Genomic DNA, 24129 nt, shown 5'->3' on the forward strand with positions numbered 1-24129 from the left:
ATGGGTATAAATGGTGGCATGGACCAATTAGGCTGAATAGTTCCTCTGCTGTAGATTCCATGTAAAAATTCAGAGTTCAAGTACTGGTTTATGTTGCATTTCCTTCCCCAAAATTCCTTACTGAGCCGCATTTGTCTTTTTGAATTCAAAAATAGTCCAACTATTCATTATTAGAAGTGAATGAGAATGGGTGTGTGAAGACCTTGACCAGACCGGAAGGAAGCAAGGAAGAAACAGCCAGCGAGAATCACCTTTGCAAAGAGGAACCAGAGGGACTCGGGTCGGATCTACAGCATATCAAACGACCTTTGCGGGTAGTATAGTCGAATCCTGGGTGTTTTGTGTATATATAGTAGGTAATTTACGGGTTAACTCTCTTTAATAAAGTGTGTTGCATTTTTTAAAAAGTGAATGAGAATGAAACAGTTCTTCAGGTACAATTAAAGAGACGAAGAGCAAAGAATCTTCCTGAATAAACATTCTTTCTCCTGCGTGCCCGTGTTTCAGTGGGAAGAACAGGGAGCCACCCAGCCCTCTCCATGACCACTCAGGAGCGTTCGATAGCCTGGGAGACTCCCACCCCCCCAAACCCCATGTCCTGGGAGACCCGCCCCCCAGGTGCTGTTCCAATAAAATATAATTCTTAAGACACTACTGGCAGCAGTTGCTTATGAACTGGGACAGTTCTTATTAACTTCAATAGTTTATTTTTACATTTATTCCACAGTTGTAAATCAAAGGTCACACACTATAAAACACACAGAAATACATGAAAATGTAAATTAAATTTTGCACTGTAGGAAATTATAGTTTCCTCAGTTAGTGCACTTTTAAGAAAGCTATATATAAAATAGTTCAAACAGTGAAAAATATGCTGGCTAAAACTCAAAATAAAATGAAACGTGCTCAAGAATAATTGTCATTTGTTAAGGATAAATAAAGGGACAGTAGACTTAAACAGAGTAAGATTTGAAGTAAATGCAGGCAATGCTTCAAATTCTTTCATTAATGGCTCTCTCTATTTCTGCCATTTGCTTGTGTCCTTCATATGTAGCCTTCTGCGTCACTATGGCCAAGCGTTCATGGTATTGTTCCAGGTGAGCCAGCAATTTGGAATACAGATTCTGAGTAGATAAATCAAGAACAAAAATGTGTATCCTCATTCTCTCCTTCAGAATATTCTTCTTTTATTCATGTTATTGCTTTAGCAAGCAAAAAGCTATTATTAAAAAGGTAGCAGCAGGACATATAGAAAATAATATAACCAGTCAACATGGCTTTGAGAAAGGGAAATCACGTTAGATAGATTTGTTAGTTCTTTGAGAATGTAACAGAGTGAATAAAGGGGAACCAGTCGACACAGTGTATTTCAATTTCAAAAAGGTAGTTGATAAGATGGAGCATGAAAGTGGTCATATATTAGTAAGTCATATATTAGCATGGATAGGGGCTAACTAACAAGAAACACGAAGTGGGGAGAGAAGGCTCATTTTTAGGCTGGCAAACTGTAACTAGTGGAGTGCCACAGGGATCAGTGCTGGGCCTCGACTAATTACAATCTACACTAATGACTTGGATGCTGCCAAAACAAAGCTAGGTAAAAAAGTAAGTTGTGAGGAGGGTGCAAAGGGATGTAGATAGGTTGTGTGAGTGGCTAAAATCTGGCAGATGAGAAGTATAATGTGAGAAAATGTCACATTGTCCACTTTGGCAGGAAGAGTAGAAAAGCAGGACATTTTTTAAATGTATGGAAACTTCAAGAATGCAGCAATACAGAGGATCCTGGATGTCATTGTTTGCGAATCACAAAGCGAGCATGCAGGTACCAGTAACTAAGAATGTTGGCCTTTATTGCAAGGGATTAGATTATAAAAGTAAGAAAGTCTTGCTATAACTATACAGGACATTTATGAAACAACATCAAGAGTACCGAGTGCAGTTTTAGTCACCTGAGTTAAGGAGGGATATACTTGCATTTAAAGCAGTTCAGAGAAGATTCATTCGGCTGATTCCTGGGATGGAAGGGTTGTCTTATGAGGAAAGGTTGAACAAGTTGGGCCTATGCTCATCGGAGTTTAGAAGGATGAGAGATGATCTTATAGAAACATGCAAGATTTCGAGGGGGCTTTTCAGTGTAGATACTGAGAGGAATTTTCCCCTTGTGGAAGAATCGAGAACAGGGATCAGAGTTTCAAAATGAAAGGTCTCCCATTTGAGATGGAGTTGAGGAGGAAATTCTTCTCTGAGGGTTATTAGTGTTTGGAATTGGCCAATCCAACTACCCTGCACATCTTTGGATTGTGGGGTGAAACCCACGTGGTCACGTGGAGAATGTGCAAACTCCACACAGACAGTGACCTGGGGCCAGGGTCAAACCCAGGCCCTCAGCGCCGTGAGGGAGCAGATACAAGACAGAGTTAAGACAGATTTTTGGGACAGTAAGGTGGCGCAGTTGTAAGCACTGCTGCCTCACAGCACCGAGGTCCCAGATTCGATCCCGGCTCTGGGTCACTGTCCGTGTGGAGTTTGCACATTCTCCCCGTGTTTGCGTGGGTTTAGCCTCCACAACTCAAAGATGTGCAGGGTAGGTGGATTGGCCACGCTAAATTGCCCCTTAATTGGAAAATAAGGAATTAGGTATTCTAAAAAAAGAACAGATTTTTGATAGAAAAGGGAGTCAAAGGTTATGGGGGACAGCAGAAAAGTAAAGACCATATCAGATCAGCCATGATCTTCCTCACTGACAGAGCAGGCTCGCGGGGCCAAATGGTCTAGTCTTATTCCTATTTCTAATATGCCTATCGAACAAAAATTTGACATCAAGCCATATGAAATTTAGCAGCTGAATTATGGCGCTTAGGGTCATGGCAGCTAAAGGCAGGGCTGCCAGTGACCGAACAAAAATCCGTAACGCTTCAAGGACCAGAATTGGCGCATCGCACATATTGGAGGACTGATGACAGTAAGAATTTGCAAGTCTTCTTGTCTGCAACGACTGCACACTCTCATCTACATGAATAAAACTGAAATGAAGCCTCAATTTTAGAGCTCGGTTTTCAAAATAAAATAATCAGATGTAGTGACAATGGAGTCAAATTGCCACTTCACTCGTCGTTACTACCTTAAAATCCAGCCATTTCTATCTTGCCCAACCTTCCAACTCAAGTTGGCTGAGTGCACCATGTTCCTGGGGCCTAATGGGGTTGCAGGTGGAGGGGGAAGAGTTGGGTTGGGCCGGTGGGAGGATCAGTGCTATAGTTAGAACTGGTTTTCATTCTTCTAAGTGTTTCTAGGTAACTAGTGTCGTAACACAGTCAGAGCCACCCAAAGTTGTGATTTAAATCGCATTTCAGGTAGTTCCCAGTGCAGAGCAATTGTCCAAAGGAACTTTGAACTTCCTGAGCAATTGTCATGCAATCCTTACCTGGGAACATCCAGTGAGGTACTCCACAGGTGCATTGCCCTGGAGCCCGGATGCTATGGCCCATTAAATATGGATATGTCACTTCTGCTAAAAACATTGATCAACATAGCAAGTTTATTAGTTTAGGAAAAGCTTTGATTCTAACATTAGCTCAGCTACGGGCTTCATAGGGACTGGATTGTCCAGCTACAATTAAAAAGCTAAATCTGGAAAGATTTGAGACAGTTTACATTTTGTACAATGCTGAAAGACTTGCTAACAAGTTTAATTTACCAAAATCCTCTCAAATCTCAATCTACGACATCATACACTTCGTAACAATCATTCTTCATTTAAAACTATGGGCTCACTTTTCCAATATTTTTTCCCAAAGTGTCTGGTTCTGATTGAAAACTGGTATGTGGCTCTCCAGCTGCACAGCCAAATTTTTAGAAAAAGCAGTGGCCATGTTTTCCGCTGTCAATGTGGCAGGGCGGGGTCTAAGAGGTCACAAGGCCAGCTACACATTGATCAGGTTGTGCCAATCAACATAGAAAATAAACGTGTCCAGATACAGAGGATACAAGCACGCAACGTCCCCCCAATATAACCACAGCACAGGCATCGGGAATTTCCCACTTCTTGTTAATACTTTGGGGCTATCTCACTGATGGCATCCGCAGGCTCAAAATTCCACTTTACATTCCACTTACTTCTGACACTCTATCAAAGTAGGAAAGAAAAATACAAAGCGGGTAATTATAGGTCAGTTAGCTTAACTTCGGTAGTAGGGAAGATGCTGGAATCTATCATCAAGGAAGAAATAACGAGGCAGCTGGATGGAAATTGTCCCATTGGACAGACACAGCATGGGTTCATAAAGGGCAGGTCGTGCTTAATTAATTTAGTGGAATTTTTTGAGGACATTACCAGTGCGGTAGACAACGGGGAGCCAATGGATGTGGTATATCTGGATTTCCAGAAAGCTTTTGACAAGGTGCCACACAAAAGATTGCTGCATAAGATAAAGATGCATGGTGTGAAGGGTAAATTAGTAGCATTGATAGAGGATTGGTTAATTAATAGAAAGCAAAGAGTGGGGATTAATGGGTGTTTCTCTCATTGGCAATCAGTAGCTCGTCATGTCCCTCAGGGATCAGTGTTGGGCCACAATTGTTCACAATTCACATAGATGATTTGGAGTTGGGGACTAAGTGCAATGTGTCCAAGTTTGCAGACGACACCAAGATGAGCGGTAAAGCAAAACCTGCAGCGGATACTGGAAGTCTGCAGAGGGATTTGGATAGTTTAAGTGAATGGGCTAGGGTCTGGAGATGGAATACAATATTGATAAATGTGAGGTTATCCATTTTGGTAGGAATAACAGCAAACGGGATTATTATTTAAATGGTAAAATATTAAAACATGCTGCTGTGTCGAGGGAACTGGGTGTCCTAGTGCATGAATCGCAAAAAGTTGGTTTACAGGTGATCAAGATGGCGAATGGAGCTTTGTCCTTCATTGCCGGAAGGATGGAGTTTATGACTAGGGAGGTTATGCTGCAACTGAATAAGGTGTTAGTGAGGCCACACCTGGAGTATTCTGTCCAGTTTTGGTCTACTTACCTGAGAAAGGACGTACTAGAGCTGGAGGGTGTGCAGAGGAGATTCACGAGGTTAATCCAGAGTTGAGGGGGTTGGATTACGAGGAGAGGTTAAATAGACTGGGGCTGTATTTGTTGGCATTTTGGAAGGATGCGGGGGGATCTTATAGAAACATATAAAATTTATGAAGGGGATAGGATAGATGAGGGGAGGTTGTTTCCACTGGCGGGTGAAAGCAGAACTAGGGGACATAGCCGCAAAATAAGGGGAAGTAGATTTAGGACTGAATTTAGGAGGAACTTCTTCACCCAAAGGGTTGTGGATCTATGGAATGCGTTGCCCAGTGAAGCAGTTGAAGCTCCTTCATTAAATGTTTTCAAGATAAAGATAGATAGGTTTTTGAAGAATAAAGGATAAAAGGTTATGGTGTTCGGGCGGGAAGGTGGAGCTGAGTCCACAAAAGATCAGCCATGATCTTATTGAATGGCAGAGCAGGCTCAAAGGGCCAGATGGCCTACTCCTGCTCCTAGTTCTTACGTTCTAACTCTAATCCTTACAGCTGAAACAGGCATTTTGGGCTATGTGGGTTACTCCCCACCTGCACTGTATAATTTCTCTCTCAAGTGGCCAATTGCAATTTTTGCTAAAGGAAGGCATTCAGCGGGGCAGCACAGTTAGCACTGCTGCCTCACGCCACCGAAGACCCAGATTCGATCCCAGCCCCCAGACCACTATCCGTGTGGAATTTGCACATTCTTCCCGTGTCTGCGTGGGTCTCACCCCCACAGCCCCAAACTAAATATGCAGGGTAGATGAATTGGCCACGCTAAATTGCTCCTTAATTGAAAAAAAAGAATCGGGTACTCTCAATTTATTTTTAAAAAGGGAGGCATTCAGCAAGTCTGCCAGTGGCTTAGGCTAATGCAAATCACTTCAGGTTTAGGTGGTCAAACGTCCCAAGTAATTTAAAGCTAAAAAAACAGCCTGGGTGGCTTGTTACAATAAGGCTACGTTGTAGATTACAGCCTCTTCTTCATATTGCAAAGACATACCTGACATTCCGATTCATCTTTAGCACAGCTCTCCTGTAATGCCTGGCTTTTTGCCAGATATTGTTGCCGTCCACTGTTTATTTGTGCAATCTGCTCAGATACCTCCTGGCTTCGCTGCTTAAACTGATCAAACTCACTATTCAAAAAAAGTACAAAGAAAAATAATTTTAAATGCTTTTGGATTTTACAATGCAATATATCTTAAAACAAAGCAAATAAGCATTCATTTTTAATAATCCAGAATTTGATTTATAAAATTAAAGCCGGTAGCCCAAGTTCAATGTTGCATTTCTTGTAACATTATCATCAAATGTGGAAAATAATCATCTATTCTGTATGAAATTCATTTTAAAACTAAAAATTACTTCAATATTATAAAGGTCTGAAATCAGTGGCCAAAGCCAAAGGTATTCTGTTCTGGGGCCGTTGCTGTTTGTCATTTTTATAAATGACCTAGAGGAGGGCGCAGAAGGATGGGTGAGTAAATTTGCAGACGACACTAAAGTCGGTGGAGTTGTAGACAGTGCGGAAGGATGTTGCAGGTTACAGAGGGACATAGATAAGCTGCAGACCTGGGCTGAGAGGTGGCAAATGGAGTTTAATGTGGAGAAGTGTGAGGTGATTCACTCTGGAAAGAATAACAGGAATGCAGAATATTTGGCTAATGGTAAAATTCTTGGTAGTGTGGATGAGCAGAGGGATCTCGGTGTCCATGTACATAGATCCCTGAAAGTTGCCGCCCAGGTTGATAGGGTTGTGAAGAAGGCCTATGGTGTGTTGGCCTTTATTGGTAGAGGGATTGAGTTCCGGAGCCATGAGGTCATGTTGCAGTTGTACAAAACTCTAGTACGGCCGCATTTGGAGTATTGCGTACAGTTCTGGTCGCCTCATTATAGGAAGGACATGGAAGCTTTGGAACGGGTGCAGAGGAGATTTACCAGGATGTTGCCTGGTATGGAGGGAAAATCTTATGAGGAAAGGCTGATGGACTTGAGGTTGTTTTCGTTAGAGAGAAGAAGGTTAAGAGGTGACTTAATAGAGGCATACAAAATGATCAGAGGGTTAGATAGGGTGGACAGCGAGAGCCTTCTCCCGCGGATGGAGGTGGCTAGCACGAGGGGACATAGCCTTAAATTGAGGGGTAATAGATATAGGACAGAGGTCAGAGGTGGGTTTTTTACGCAAAGAGTGGTGAGGCCGTGGAATGCCCTACCTGCAGCAGTAGTGAACTCGCCAACATTGAGGGCATTTAAAAATTTATTGGATAAGCATATGGATGATAAGGGCATAGTGTAGGTTAGATGGCCTTTAGTTTTTTTTCCATGTCGGTGCAACATCGAGGGCCGAAGGGCCTGTACTGCGCTGTATCGTTCTATGTTCTATGTTTGAAGATATTTTCTGGCAATTGATAGAGGTATTCAAAATCATGAAGGGTTCTGGTCAGAGTGGGTAGTGAGCAACTGTTCCCATTGGTGGAAGGATCAAAAACCAGAGGGCACTGACTTAAATAAATTGGCAAAAGAAGCAACATCGATGTGGGGAAAAATATTTTCACACAAGTGGTTCGGATCTGGAACGAATTGCATTGCCTGAGACTCTGGGGGAGGCAGGGTCAATTGAGGTTTTCAAGAGGGAGTTGATCATTATTTGAAAAGGAGGGGGCAGCACGGTGGCACAGTGGTTAGCATTGCTGCCTACGGCGCTGAGGACCCGGGTTCGAATCCCGGCCCTGGGTCACTGTCCGTGTGGAGTTTGCACATTCTCCCCGTGTCTGCGTGGGTTTCGCCCCCACAACCCAAAGATGTGCAGGTTAGGTGAATTGGCCACGCTAAATTGCCCCTTAATTGGAAAAAAATAATTGGGTACTCTAAAATTTAAAAAAAAAAAAAAATTATTTGAAAAGGAAAGAATTGCAGGGTCAAGAATAAAAGGCAGGGGGAGGCATTAAATCAGTTGTTCCTTCAGAGGGCCTGCACAGACATAATGCTGACTTGTCTCCTTCTGTGTTGTAACCATTCTATGATTCGACAAGGAATCATGTCATTATGGCATTCACAATCTGTGGCAAAAGGCAAATGCTTCTTGGCCACTTCAAATGGATGGGATTATTAGACTTCAGAAGTCTCTGACTCTGACTCTCTCTCTCTCTCTCTCTCTCTCCAGAGACCCATTGCAATTAGTTTCTTTCCCCCCACATCTTTTTCCCAAATCTTTCCCCCATCCACTTATTCACTCAGCAGCCCCTACTCTCAAACTGCTGACACATACACACCTAAAACCCCTACCCCACCACTCACTCAAAATTAGCAACCTGATATTTCAACAGCTTTACAGCAACATTGAGCTGTCCTGGGACCCCATAGGCCCCTTCATGGCCAGGCCAGTGATTGAAAACCGGTGCTGATTCAGCTTGGGCTTCCCTCTCCTCCCCATCCCTCACCACCTGCCAACTCCATGGCTCGATGCAGCAGAGCATGTCCTTCCAGTGAGATGAGTGACAACAGCCGGGTCTCGGCTGATGCAGATCTGAGGGGCAGTAGTTGAGATTTGGCTCCAGGTGTGAGCTACAATGGGGCTCCCCACTCTCAAGTTCACTGACTGCACCCTGGACAGCTCGGACTTCAGGGATCAGCTGAAAGCATGAGATCAAGGTTAAGCCCACCAACATCCATGGTGGAGGTCAGAACATAATTTCCAAGGCAAAAGGCAGAAATTTCACACCCCTTTTAGACCCAAGAATTTCTTCTGTGTATATGTTGACAAGGAATTATAAATACACATACAGAAATACAAAAGGATATTTGTGAAAAACAGGTAGCAATAATAGTTAACAACAAGTAGTGACACTTGAGGGCATATAACGGATAGAGAAACACAATTAGAACATGAAAAAACTTTAAATTTGGAATCCTTAAGTTTTCAGTTTGCATAACTTCAAAACAGATTACAAGAGGACGTTCATAGGGCGGCACAGTGGCGCAGTGGTTAGCACTGCTGCCTAACGGCGTGAGGACCCGGGTTCGATCCCGGCCCTGGGTCACTGTACACGTGGAGTTTGCACATTCTCCCCGTGTCTGTGTGGGTCTTAATGCTAAAATCCAAAGATGTGCAGGGTATGTGGATTGGCCACGCTAAATTGCCCCTTAATTGGAAAAAAAGTTTAACAATTAAAAAGAGAGGACTATCATTATTCTGAGCACTCGGTTTAGACCTGTCAATAAATTGCAATTGTGAATTTTGAACGGTGTGAATAATCGCCAGTTACAAAGCAAAATCTGAGACAATCAGTAGTTAAATATACACACGTGGCTACTGAATCTAGATCATGCGCCCTGGTTTCCTGTTTCTTCTGCCTCTGCATCTGTAGCTTATCATGTTTCTCAAACTTTGAACCCAGAATCCTTTTCAACCGAGTTTCTTCTGTCTGCAAATTTCTCAATTCCATTTGCTTTCTCTCTTGCTCATTTTCTTCATTCCAAATCTATAGAAGTCAAGAAAAAAATATATTCCTGTAGAAGGTTTCACTTTTGAGATATAAATGCACAAAGTTTTTCAGCTCTTTAATTGAAGTAGACAAGATAGCTGATTGTAATAAGCATTAAAAGTATATTAAAATATTACCTTTCACGTACAGTACTAGTATGTGAAGAATTTTCATAGAAGCACTGCAGTGCAGAAGGAGATCATTCGGCCACAGAGTCGGCACCGATCCGCTGAAAGAGCACCCTCACGCTATCTGCGCAATCGCATAACACCACCTAATCTTTAAATCTTTGGGCTGTGGCACGAAACAAGAGCACATGGAGGAAACCCACTCAGACACAGGGAGAATGTGAAAACTCCACGCAGTTACCCAAGGCCGGAATTGAACCCAGGTCTCTGCCGCTGTGAGGCAGCAGTGCTAACCATTGTGCCACCATGCCGCCAATAGTGGGTAATTTTCTCGAGGATACCATGAACATGTCTAATGCTAGAAACATAGGAACCAAATAATAGCGTGGCCCTTTGAAGCACTAATAGTACTATTACTTGGCACATTTTCCACGCAACCTCCAGGAGTGCCCTCACAAGGTCAGCTCCAGTTCTAACTACGGAAAAGCTGAATAAGATCTCATTTAAGTGTACAGGGGGCAAACTGAGATCTAAGGTACAGGAAGGATATTAAGTTTTTAGAGCAGGTCCAACAAAGGTTTGTTAGGATGCTAGGGTAGAGAAATACAAATATGAAGTCTAACCTGAAAAATTAATGCTCTTTCATTTGAACAATGCATATTATGGAGCAATACAATAGAAATATTTAAAGAATATTTTTAATGAGAGGATATAGCAGGACAGGTAAAGCAACTGTTTCTGGTATTTATGGGATCAAGAACAAGATGACGCCAGTACAAGAATAAATGGAAGAAGTTTAGAACAGGAGCAAGGAGAAATGTCTTCAGAGTTGTGAGAAGTGGAATTCACATCCAGAGTGGAAACAGAAGTTGCCAATACTCACGATTAGATTGGACAGGTGCATGATCTAAAACGGGTTGAAGAGCTATAGGTACAGGGTGAGTAAACATGATCACAACTATTTGCTCACATGGAGAATGAACACCAAGGCATTTGGCCTAAATGGTTGGTTCTTATGTTGCAACCTCAATTTCAAGGTAATCAGTAAACAAGTGTGCAGGATTTGAAGCGTAGAATAAAGCCCCGTAATAATTGTACCAAAACAGTGATATCGGAAGGTACGGTGAATTTCCTTTAAGTGAGAGGAAATTTTGGAACTCATCATCCAGCAGTTAGTCTACTTTACAAGTAAGATTTGGGTCATTCTGGAATTTGATTGGAGAAAACACTTATTAGGAAAAGTATATCTATATAACAAAAGTTTGAAAATGAGCACGGGTCTCACCAAAGGTATATGCAGAAAAATGGTGGGTGGCGGGGAGCCGATTGACTTATGACCAATACTTGTTTATTGACCATGCTGATTTTGTCAATATCGTCATGTAAGAAAAACTATTATTCATCAAAATCGCCTGGCAAACAAAAACATCCAACCACCACCTACCAACTGATTCTACGACGACCCCCCCCCCCCCCCGTACTATTAAGTTTATTACATAAAATGTACTTTTATTTGTAAATTTAGAGTACCCAATTATTATTTTCCAATTAAGCGACATTTTAGTGTGACCAATCCACCTATCCTGCACATCTTTGGGTTGTGGGGGTGATACCCACAGAAATGTGGAGAATGTGCAAACTCCACACAGACAGTGACCCTGGGCCGGGATCAAACCAGGGTCCTCTGCGCCGTAGGCAGCAGTACTAACCACTGTGCTGCCCCACATAGAATTTACACCACAGAAACAGGCACAGACTAACGAGTCCATGCCAGTGTTTATTTTCCCTTTGATTCTCCTCCTGTCCCTCTTCATCTTACCTCAACAGAATAACCTTCTAATCTTTTTGCACGTCTGTGCAAATCAAGAATCCCCTTAACTGCATCTATGCTATTTGCCACAATGACCCTTGCAGCAAGTTTCACATTCTCACATGAAAGAAATATTCTTATAAATTCCATTTTGGATTTATTGGTGACAATCTGATATTTATGTCCCTTAAGTTCTCAACTCCCGCTTCAGTAGAAACACCTTCTCTACATCCAACCCATCAATGTAAAAGCCACTCTTCAGTCTTCTCTTTGTGTGAAAGAACCTCCAGCCTTTCTAATCTTTCCTAAGAGTTGCAACTTTTCCATTCTAGTTTCATCCTTGTACCTTTTCCAGCACTTCTATATTCGTTTAATAATAGGAGCCCAGAATTGTACCTATAAATTATATATAATTAAGGCTTGTATGTCTGCCTCTCAAAAAGCCTTTACAATACATAGATACATAGAACATACAGTGCAGAAGGAGGCCATTCGGCCCATCGAGTCTGTAACGACCCCTTAAGCCCTCACTTCCACCCTATCCCCATAACCCACTAACCCCTCCTAAACTTTTTGGATACTAAGGGAAATTTAGCATGGCCAATCCACCTAACCTGCACATCTTTGGACTGTGGGAGGAAACCGGAGCACCCGGAGGAAACCCACGCAGATACGGGGAGAATGTGCAGACTCCGCACAGACAGTGACCCAGCGGGTAATTGAACCAAGGACCCTGGCGCTGTGAAGCCACAGTGCTAGCCACGTGTGCTACCGTGCTGACCCAGTCGAAATTCTCCATCAATCTTAAGCAGGAGAAAATGGGGCAATCTGGAAACTCAACAGCACATTCTTCGCATACAATTTGAATATAATAATTTTCAAATCATTCTAAGGAGTTAGCAAAATCTTTGCAATACATTATATTGAAAAAATATTTTGGAATCCACTTACCTCAGTGTTCATGTTGCATATAAAATCAGAGCCAGCCTGGGATTGTTGCAATAAACTGCAGTAAGTTTCTAGTTCTTTGTTTTGGAAAGTGGTAAAGCTTGCCAACTTGTCCTGAAGTTCCATTGTTCTATCATTTTTCTTTTGCTATTAAATACACACAAAATTGCATTACAATGGGCTACGTGAACTCGGTCTGCTACGTCAATGTGAGACATATCGGCTAGTATTGCCCCTGCCAAGTATTTACTGGCATTGTTCAGGACCAGGGACTGATGATAACAAGCTGCAGCATTTTCTCTACTCCAACAATTTCCAATCCGGACAATACAGGCACACAAAGTTTGGCAGCACATGGTTCAGACCAGGGCTCTCTGCACTTTGTTCCTCCTACATAATGTGGGATATACATTTAGGCACCAAGAATATTGATCAGTTATGCTACCATATAATCTAGGAAGGCATAGTTTGTAAATTGATTAGTTATAATTCAATTTGATTTTTCTTTGCTAATGAGGACCATATTATTCCTATTGTTATTAATTCTGGAAATGTGTCAGTTAATTGCTGCCAATGCAGCAATTTCGATGATTTAAAAAGAAAAAAACTGAAATAGGTCTATTCGAAGACAAATACACTTGTAAAACTGCCTTAATGACCTAATGTAATCTAATCTTTTAGACAGATTTTAGGTTTTGGCCTGTTTTGAAAGCACAACTGCAACTTAAAGATCAGGAAACAGTTTAGGCAGAAAAAAAAACAAAAATGCATCAATAACACAAGTCCAGTGGTTTTCATAGACTGTGTTCAATATCAAATGTACCACTATCAATTATCATAACACTCTCATGTATATCCTGAACATGCATAATCCAAGGGGCACTGGACATCCATGGTGTAAAAAAGATAGTATGGGCTAGGAAACTGGAAACTGTAAAGCAGGCGGCGTTGGAAAAGTCACAGATGTACGTTAGACGAGACTGAAGAAGGAGAAAAGAAAAAGTCAATCGAGCTAGGAAAAAGTAAGTTCTATGGGCAAGAACAGGCTCAAACAACAGATCTAGCAGGGTAGTCCTGTTTGTGACCTTGGGAAGGATGTAGAAGCAGGCTGTGTGGGATTGGAGGACAATGAGATTGGGAGCCATTGGGGTGGGGGTGCAGGAAAGAGCAAGATCACCAAAAGAGATTAATTTACTAACAGATGGGAAAACAATGGTTTGATGTTTGGTGGCGGGATCATGGTCAAGAGGAGGTATCAGACCATTGGCATTCAGGCTCTGTAAGATCAAGGCCTGTGCACCAAATAACAGTGCAGACCACGTCAGCAGGATTAATAAAAATGAGATCAACAAAAAAAAAGTGAACAAAGAGCTGCAAAATCAGAGAGAGGTAGGGAAATTGAGGCAGTCTATTTCACAGGGGAGTCAGTAGCGTAGGGGTATGGTCAATGGGCTAGAAATCTAGTGACCGTGACCCAGCATAATCCTCTGAGTTCAAATCCCACCATCTGGAATTTAATGTCTTTTAAAAACCATTGTTGATTGTCGTAAAAACTAATGTCCAATAGGGAAGGAAACTTACCTGGTCCGGTCTTCATGTGACTCAATCCACAGCAATGTGGTTGACTCTGAAATGGTCTAGCAAACCACTAGGTTCAAGGCCAATTAGGGATGAGCAAATAAGTGCTGGCCCAGCCAGTGATGCTTACATCCCCGGAACGAATAAAAAATTAACACCAGAAATTATAAGATCTAGAGAGAGTAAGAGGTCAGAGGGAGAGAGATCGGTGGAATGCGAATTTTGAAGATAGGAGCTGTGCAGGAGGAAAAAATCTGGTTAAAGAAGTGGGAGCAATTTGATGCTTTTCAAGAGTTTTACTGAGATTGGATAAGAATACTACATGCACTTCTGATTATTACATTTAAAAACTTTCAGCATAAAGGTAGCAAGTAATTGTTACAACGGATAAGGGAATAATTCAGTACTGGATTAACGACAATGCATGGTTCAGAAGCTCTCCTTAATGTTTAAAACAAATTAGAAATTTAAAGCAATTTACTTTGTAATACATTTAAAAAAAAAGAATGGAATGGCATTCTAAAAACTAAGCAGTCTAGAATATATCTTTAGGATGAATGATGATTTATAAGCCTGGAACCCTGTGTCTTAACCAGTAACTCATACATTTGGAAAATGAATATCAGACACTGACAGAATTTCATAAAATGCAATGTCTCAAAAAGCTTACCAAAATCCACTGTCTGAAGATAACCTTTACACCAGAACCTTACAGTGACAAAACAAGTGACAGCACCAGCACCATGTGGTTGTATGAAAGCTACTATTAACAATTTTGGGAGATTGGGGGGGTGGGGGGAAGAAACATTTTACCATGGCCTCCTTCTTCTTTTCTACCGTCTCCCTCATTGTCTGTATTTCTGTGTTCAGTTGTTCTGGGCATTCCACAATCAGAGGCTTGAGATGTGCTTGGATTTCTTTTGCATTAGCCATGTCCAATTTTATCTGGCCCTTTTATTAACAAATAAAACTGGATTAGGAACAAAAAAACACTTACATTTGTACAACAATTCAGATTTTGGTAAAGGCATTGTACGGAACAATCTCAATACTACAGGCAGTCCTCGACTTTATGGCGTTCGAGTTAGGATGAATGGCACTTACGGCATTTATAAATTCACACCATTTTAAATTTATGACATTGGTTCTGACGTTACAACTCCACACAAGCCCACCTTTAATAATTTTATTCTCTATATACACTACTGCTTATATTCTTAAATGCAGTCTTGTCTTAAATAGTCAAACAATCCAACATACAGCAGTACATATGGGGTCGCTGACTCTGAAAATGCCCAAAACGTTGTGAAATGTGCTCCCTGCACCCTCCATTCATCAGACCGTAACTCAAGGCTGGAACGACAGGCAATCACCAGCTGGTTAAGCAGCTCGCTGTCTACTAGGGATTGGTTACTGTGGCCTGCTGGCAGTTTGCTGCCTGGCCAACCTACAACCCAGAAAGAGGAGAACGATTTTCAGCGAATAATTTTGGCATGCCGCATTCTGGGGTTGCTAGCTAGGATCGAGCCAAAACCAAGCAGCCACACCTCGGGGAGGCTGCCGGTAGAGATTTGAATGCATCGGGACGAATGTCTAAAATCCTGGAAAAGCTCACAATTTGCTGGTAAAAATTATGTCCTGCCTAACTGATGGAATTTGCATGTGGATTTAGAGCCCAGTCCCCTAGGGGGGCATATTCTGGGTGCTGGACTTGCAGGCGGGAACAGGGGTATATGTCTTCACCTTTGCCTCGTTGATCACTCGCGGCTGGTCCTGTTGGGGTGGAGGTCAGTTTCCCCACCCTGTGCCTCGGTGCGGCTGGGGGATTTAATGGAGTTCTTGCACTTGAAAAAGGTGAAATTTGTTCTGAGAGAGGCATGATGAGTTTCATAAGAGATGGGGTTTGTTTATACTACATTTCAAGGAGCTGGTTACTGTCAGCAGCTAGAGGGACGGGGAGGGGGTAAGGGGGAGTTGACTGGTTGGGTTTCAGGCGGACGTGTTTGGGGGTGTGTGTGTTGGTTTTAAATACTTCAAAAAACAATTCATTTTTAAACTCAAATCAGATAAAATATAAGGAAAGAAGACTATGACTTCCATTTGCTTACATACAAGTAATCACTTACATAGAAGATAATTTAAAAACTAGTTAAATTTACTCATAAGCATGTGTTTATCTGTTCTTCTTGCACTCAAGTAATTCTAGCCAAACAAAATAGCTCATCTGAACATCACAGTGAACTGGCAGATGACGTTGCCATGTTCTTTATTGGGGTCATTCAGCTTCACCTGCAGGTAAGGATTTCCATTTCACTTGAAAAATATGAAACTTTGAAGGCAAATCAATGTCACATACAAGTGATTTTGGTGTGATGCAAAATCTTCAAATTGTTAGTGCCTTGCTTGGGAAACTTCTTACAATCATATTCCACATATCTACATATAGAATAAAAACATAATTTAAATACTAATTTTTCAATACTTGACCAAAATTAAAAATAAATTAGGATGGGCTTACTAGCATTTTGTTTCGTTCTGCGATTTCAGCTTTCAGTTGTGTGGTTGCATCTTGAATGGAATTCTGAACAAAACATAAGAACAGTGATACAATTTCATTTGCATGGTTTATAACAGGGCTATTTCCAAGATGCAGCCCGTAGGTCAAATGGGGCTTGAATACACTGATTCAGTCAGCTCTTTGTGGAAATCCGGCACCATGATTAGCTCAGCTGCCTCACGGCGTTGAGGACCCGGGTTCGATCATGGCCCCGGGTCACTGTCCGAGTAGAGTTTGCACATTCTCCCCGTGTTTGAGGGTCTCACCCCCATAACCCAAAGATGTGCAGAGTAGGTGAATTGGCTGCGCTAAATTGCCCTTAATTGTATAAATAAATAATTGGGTACTCTAAATTTATTTTCCTTTAAAACAACTTTGGCCTGTAGTCATTCCAATGAATTGGCAGGAAGTCCACGTGGCCCCATAGGACAAAGAACAAAGACAATTACAGCACTGGAACAGGCCCTTCGGCCCTCCCAGCCTGCGCCGATCCAGATCCTTTATCTAAACCTGTCTCCTATTTTCCAAGGTCTACTTCCCTCTGTTCCCACCTGTTCATATACCTGTCCAGGTGCATCTGAAATGATGCTATTGTGCCCGCCTCTACCACCTCCGCTGGTAAAGCGTTCCAGGCACCCATCACCCTCTGCGTAAAAAACTTTCCACGCACATCTCCCTTAACTTTCCCCCTCTCACCTTGAAATCGTGACCCCTTGTAACTGACACCCCCACTCTTGGGAAAAGCTTGTTGCTATCCACCCTGTCCATACCTCTCATAATTTTGTAGACCTCAATCAGGTCCCCCCTCAACCTCCGTCTTTCCAACGAAAACAATCCTAATCTACTCAACCTTTCTTCATAGCTAGCACCCTCCATACCAGGCAACATCCTGGTGAACCTCCTCTGCACCTTCTCCAAAGCATCCACATCCTTCTGGTAATGTGGCGACCAGAACTGCACACAGTATTCCAAATGTGGCCTAACCAAAGTCCTATACAACTGTAACATGACCTGCCGACTCTTGTACTCAATACCCCGTCCGATGAAGGCAAGCATGCTGTATGCCTTCTTGACCACGTTGCCACCTTTAGGGTACAATGGACCTGAACTCCCAGATCTCTCTGTACATCAATTTTCCCCAAGACCCTTCCATTGACCATATAGTCCGCTCTTGAATTTGATCTTCCAAAATGCATCACCTCGCATTTGCCTAGATTGAACTCCATCTGCCAATTCTCTGCCCAACTCTCCAATCTATCTATATTTTGTTGTATTCTCTGACAGTCCTCCTCACTATCTGCAACTCCACCAATCTTAGTATCATCTGCAAATTTGCTAATCAGACCACCTATACCTTCCTCCAGGTCGTTTATGTAGATCACAAACAACAGTCGTCCGAGCACGGATCCCTGTGGAACACCACTAGTCACCCTTCTCCATTTTGAGACACTCCCTTCCACCACTACTCTCTGTCTCCTGTTGCCCAGCCAGTTCTTTATCCATCTAGCTAGTACACATAGGGTAAATCAGACCATAAGATTATAAGCCATTTACTTTGGTGTCAGTTGTAGGGACAGTAATATTAGTCATAATCAGAGATGCTTTCGGTGATCACTGTGTGTACCATAACGTTATTTGCACATAAACAAGAATCAAATGGGAATTTTGAATAAGTGCTCTTTGGTACCAACTTGAGTGACTACTCAAAACATTGCAGACACTCAGTAGTGGCAGGAAACAGCAGTAGCTTCAGAAAGCAATTAATCATTTTGAAATCATTGACCAATCCCTTTTGAGAATCCAATACTTAATTTGCTCGTCTTTGTTATTTCTGTAGTAATTGCAGGTCATTTGTTACAACTATCCTCTCCCTTTTCCTTCAGATTTATTTACTTTCTTATTTAACGAAACTGATTAACTACAGAAAACCTGGCAGCAAAATTTAGATCCATTATATATGGCAAATATTAAAAAGAACTAAGTGCAGAAACAGGCCATTTGGCATAATTAGTTAATGCTGATGTTTATGTACCACATGAGCTTAGACAGCAGGTTCTAGCAGCAGTCCTAAATATAGATAGCAACATGAGGGGAGGAATTAAGTGACGGTTATGTACAAATGAATTAAGATGCCAATCAGATCATGGAAATGAGGATGCAGTATCCATAGTTTTGTGGTAAGTCTGCTAATCAGAAGATGCTACAAGATGTATTCCTCATTGTGGTATTTATGAAATTAAGTTTAGGTTACATTTTCTCTACTATTAGTTCTGGAGTATTACCTCTTAAAACAACTCCAGTAAATCAGGTGATTTAATCATACTGAAGTTCAAATTCTAAAACAGAACATTGCTGCCTGATCCCGAACCTAACCTAACCTCCCACCCTTAGATTTCATAGGGGACTTCCGGTGGCGACATGTAGGTGGAGGTCGCACATTGGGTGGCTCCAGCTAGAGCTTTCGTTTTTGGCCCTTTTCACCCAGATTTGAGGGGAAGTTTTATATGATTGGTCTCAAGGAAAGATGCGGCAACGAAAGGGTGTCGGAAAAGCAACAGAAAAATACGGATTGAAAAGGTGTGAGCGATAGTTCGCCTAAGAGCTCGAATTCGGTGTGGAGTTCTGTGGGAGGAAAGATGGTGGGAGCAAGCTTGCCGGGTGGAGCTGCATCCATTACAATGGACAAGCTGGCTGAGGTGATGCCGCTGGAATTTGAACGGCAGTTCACCAGGCATTTCAATAGGCATCAGGAGATGACGGCTTCGCTCAAGGAGTTGGTAGATGATACGCTGACCCCGATAAAGGAGGCACTTGGGAAGACATAAATGGTGGTGCAGGAGCAAGGAGAGGTGTTGAAGGGGGTGGTGGAGGCATTGTCACGGCACAGCAACAAGTTCACCTCAATGGAAAGGAGCTGTGGAAGGTGGAGGAGAATAATAAAGGGCTGAGAGCAAGTGGGGGACCTGGCGAACAGGTCACAAAGGCAGAATCTGCAGATCTGAGGGGTTGGAGGACTGGAGGCCGACTGAGTACTTTGCGGAGATGTTCGCCAAGTTGTTGGGTAAGGAAGAGGACCCCTCCCTCTATGAGCTGGATAGGGTTAACCGGTCGCTCCAGACCAAACCAAAGGCCAAACCAAGAGCTGTGATAATCTGCTTTCATAGCTACCAGGTGAAGGAGAAAGTGCTGAGATGGGCGAAGCAGAATCGAGAGGTGAAGTGGGAAGCCAGTGGTATTCGTAAATACGAAGATGTCATGGTGGAGCTGGCAAGATGGTGGGTGGCCTTCAACAGGACGAAGGAGGCACTGCACAAGAGCAACCGTGCGGTTTGGGGTGGTCTACTCGGTGAAGTTATGACATACACACAACTCCAGGACTAGTACTCTGAGACAGGGGAGACGTTTGTGAAGGCTGAAGGACTGGGACTCAACGGAATTTGGACTTTATTTTTCTTCATGTTGTGGTTGGGAGGGGATGGTTTTGGAATATTGGGGTAATGTGTTGGAATTTGTTTCTCTTTGTTTGGGGGTCCATTATGTTTGATTGTTTGGAAAGACTAAGTGTGGGGGTCGTTATGTTGGTTTTTCGGTATTGGGTATGTGTGTGTGCGTTGGCATGGGAGGGGCTCTGCCAGGGGCCATCTCGCTAACGAATGCAAGTTGGCTCGTGAATGGGAGCGAGGTGGTGCTGTTGGTGGGTGTGGGGCCACGGCCATCGGAACCTGTGTGGACAAGTTTCGATGGGCCTTTTCAATCCGTATTTTTCTGTTGCTTTTCTGACACCCTTTAGTTGCCACATCTTTCCTTGAGATCAATCATATAATACTTCCCCTCAAATCTGGATGAAAAGGGCCAGAAAACAGGGGGGTAGTATCCAAGGTCCGAATGGTAACATGGAACGTGCAGGGGTTGGGTGGACCGCTAATGCAAGTGGGAGTCCCCTCGCATTTGAAGAGCTTGAGAGTCAACACGGTGCAATCGCAGGAGACCCACTTGAGGGTGAAGGACCAAGTGGGGATTCAGCTGGGCTGGGTCAGTTGTTCCTCTCGGGCTTTAATAGCAGGGCTCCAGGAGAGGGAGTAATTGATACGGTGGCTAAGAGGAATTAGGTTTCAGATGGAGCACGAGGCGGCAGAACAAGGGGGCAGGTACGTTACAGTAACGGGTGCTTTGGAGGGAGGCGGGTGGTGTTGGTCAGCGTGTATGCCCCAAATTGGGATGACATAGGATTTATGAAGAGGATAGTGGCTGCCAATACAAATTTGGATACACACCAGTTAATTCTGGGTGGGAACTTATCCGAAGTCGGATCGGTCTAACCATGGCAGTTTCTGCATCCACGGAGTAGGGAGTATTCCTTCTTTTCACTGGTGCATAATGTGTACTCAGGGATCTACTTGTTTATTAGGGGGACATCATTGTCGGCGATTGTTATTTTGGATCATGTTCCGCATTTGGTGGATGTGATCTTGAGAGGATGAGAGCGTGGAGGTTGGATGTGAGGCTGCTTGCAGACCTGAATTCTTGTGTAAAGGTGGGAAAGGTGATTGATGGCAGTGGGGTTCAATAGGAACGGGGAAGTCTCGCCGTCAGTGGTCTGGGAGGCACTGAAGACGGTGGTAAGGGGCGAGATCATCTCATTTAAGGCTCAAATGGACAGGGAGGCAAGAGAGGAGCGCAGCGGCTGCTGGAGGAAATCTTGGAAGTGAATGGGAAGTATGTGGAGGATCCCATTCCAGAACTTCTAGGAGGAGAAAGGAACTGCAGGCACGGTTGACCTTCTGTCCACACGAAAGTCGTTCCGACAGTTAAGTCAGGTGAAGGGGGTTGTATACAGTAGCCCCCCTTTATAACGCGGGTGTTGGGGTCCAAGACCCCCACCCGCGTTGTAACCGAGCCGCGGAAATCCATGATGGGGGTTTTAAATTTATTTAAAAATCTATGCTAGCGCTTCCCATTGTGAGTCTAGGGGGGGGGGGGAAGAGGTCAGACCCCCGTAGACTCACAATGGGAAGCGCTAGCATAGATTTTAAATAAATTTAAAACCCCCATCGTGGATCCAATTAAAATTTCAGCGGCCGGCTCACTTTGATCCGGAGAGGGAAGCTGCTCTCACTGAAATCAGCCGGCCGCTGAAATTGACACTGCCGGCTGCTCTCTCCCTCCAATCCAACTTTTAAGTTTTAATGTTTCTGATTGGAGGGAGAGAGCAGCCGGCAGTGTCAATTTCTTTTTTTTCCTCCGGCTTGCCCCCTCTCCCCCCACATCCTCCCACTAGACCCCTCTCCCCCCACACCCTCCGGCTCGCCCCCTCTACCCCCCCAACACCCTCCGGTTCGCCCCCGCAGGGGGGTCTCCCCCACACCCGCAGGGGGGTCTCCCCCACACCCGCAGGGGGGTTCCCCCCCACACCCGCAGGGGGGTCCCCCCCACACCCGCCCCCCCTCTTCTCCCCCCCCCCAACACCCGCCCCCCTCCTCTCCCGCCCAACACCCGCCCCCCCTCCTCTCCCCCCCAACACCCGCCCCCCTCCTCTCCCCCAACACCCGCCGCCCTCCTCTCCCCCCAACACCCGCCCCCCCTCCTCTCCCCCCCAACACCCGCCGCCCTCCTCTCCCCCCCACACCCCGCCTCCCCTCCTCTCCCCTCCCCCCCAACACCCGCCCCCCTCCTCTCCCCCCCAACACCCGCCCCCCCCTCCTCTCCCCCCAACACCCGCCGCCCTCCTCTCCCCCCCAACACCCGCCCACCTCCTCTCCCCCCCAACACCCGCCCCCCCTCCTCTCCTCCCCCCTTCTCCCCCCCTCTTCTCCCCCCCCTCTTCTCCCCCCCCCTTCTCCCCCCCTCTTCTCCCCCCCCTTCTCCCCCCCCCCAACACCCGCCCCCTCCCTTCTCCCCCCCCCCAACATCCGCCCCTCCCTTCTCCCCCCCCCCAAACACCCGCCCCCCCCCTCGGCAGTGTCAATTTCAGCGGCCAGCTGATTGTTTCAGTGAGAGCAGCTTCCCTCTCTGGATCAAAGTGAGCCGGCCGCTGAAATTGACACTGCCCGCTGCTCTCTCCCTCCAATCCAACTTTTAAGTTTTAATGTTTCTGATTGGAGGGAGAGAGCAGCGGGCAGTGTCAATTTCAGCGGCCGGCTCACTTTGATCCGGAGAGGGAAGCTGCTCTCACTGAAACAATCAGCTGGCCGCTGAAATTGACACTGCCGGCTGCTCTCTCCCTCCAATCAGAAACATTAAAACTTAAAAGTTGGATTGGAGGGAGAGAGCAACGGGCAGTGTCAATTTCAGCGGCGGGCTGATTATTTCAGTGAGAGCAGCTTCCCTCTCCGGAGCCGGCCGCTGAAATTGACACAACTGACAGTTGGGGTCCATCAGCCCCCCCGCGGTATATCGCGAACCGCGGTATTGCGGAGCGCGGTATAACGGGGGACTACTGTATGAATATGGGGAGATGGTGAGTCACTTGCTGGTGGGCCAGATGCGCCGGCAGGCGACTGCACAAGAGATTGTTCCGGTTCGAGATGGGGCAGGGGAGTTGGTGGTGGCACTGCAGCGGGAAAAAGAGGAATTTTCTAAAACGCTGTGTAGTCGGCCCCCAGGAGACGAATCGGATGTGAGCGATTTTTTTTTGGTGGGGCGGGTTGTGGTGTCCAAGAGTAGGAGAGGACAGGGCTGAGATTGAGGAGGTTCGGGAGGTGATAGGGAAGATGCAAACAGGCAAGGCGCCGGGGTCAAATGGATTCCTGAGTTTTATAAAAAGTTTTGGATAGACTGGCGCCGCTGCTGGTGGAGATGCTTAAAGATGCTGTGGCTAAAGGAGCACTCCCAGAGATGATGGGGCATGCATCCACTTCTCTTTCTTCTAAAAAAGGAATAAGGACCCGATAGAGTGTTGGGTAGTGGAGGCCAATATCTCTGCTAAATGTGAATGCCAAGATTCTTGCCACGGTGTTGATGCTTAGGTTGGAAGAGTGTCTCCTGCAGGTGATTGGGCAAATCAGATAGGGGGCGAAATTCTCCGACCCCACGCAGGGTCGGAGAATAGGCGGGAAGCGGCGTTATTTCCGCTCCCGCAGGTTTTTGAATTCTCCCGCCGGTCATAAACCGGCGTTGTGCAAATCCCGCCGGCAGCCTGTGAAAACAACTGGCGCCGGCGGGATTTCATTTTTTTAAAACTTACCTCAAATCTCCGGCCCGGATGGGCCGAAGTCCCGCCGCTGGGAGGCCTTCTCCCGCCGCCGAGGTTTACACCACCTCTGGAACGGCGGGCTCAGCGGCGCGAGCAGGCCCCCGGGGTCCTGGGGGGGCGGGGGGCGATCGGACCCGGGGGGGTGCCCCCACGGAGGCCTGGCTCGCGATCGGGGCCCCCCGCTCACTCCGCGGGGCAGTGCCGTGGGGGCACTCTTTCTCCTTCCGCGCCGCCACGGCCTCCGCCATGGCGGACGCGGAGGAGAACCCCGAATCGCGCATGTGCCGGCAGTGACGTCAGCGGCCAGCTGCCGCTGACGTCACTGCCGGCGCATGCGCCGACCGCCGAAAGCCTTTCGGCCAGCCCCGCTTCC

The 24129-nt window shown here is 45.0% G+C and overlaps 1 protein-coding gene across 3 annotated transcripts in view; it reads right to left on the reverse strand.

The window, feature by feature from the left end:
* Positions 1-664: 664 nt before the first annotated feature.
* nuf2 (UF2 component of NDC80 kinetochore complex) overlaps positions 665-24129 on the reverse strand; it is a 75191-nt gene continuing 51726 nt past the window's right edge. For all 3 annotated transcript variants that reach the window (XM_038794903.1, XM_038794904.1, XM_038794905.1), the window contains exons 9-14: positions 16526-16588; positions 14821-14958; positions 12433-12576; positions 9365-9540; positions 6060-6195; positions 665-1124 (exon numbers count right to left, since the gene is read on the reverse strand). In XM_038794903.1, coding sequence (XP_038650831.1) covers positions 993-1124; positions 6060-6195; positions 9365-9540; positions 12433-12576; positions 14821-14958; positions 16526-16588 — 789 coding nt within the window. In that variant the 3' untranslated portion in view covers positions 665-992. The remainder of the gene's footprint in view (positions 1125-6059; positions 6196-9364; positions 9541-12432; positions 12577-14820; positions 14959-16525; positions 16589-24129) is intronic.

Source organism: Scyliorhinus canicula, chromosome 4 (assembly GCF_902713615.1).
Source record: "Scyliorhinus canicula chromosome 4, sScyCan1.1, whole genome shotgun sequence".
Lineage (NCBI taxonomy): Eukaryota > Metazoa > Chordata > Chondrichthyes > Carcharhiniformes > Scyliorhinidae > Scyliorhinus > Scyliorhinus canicula.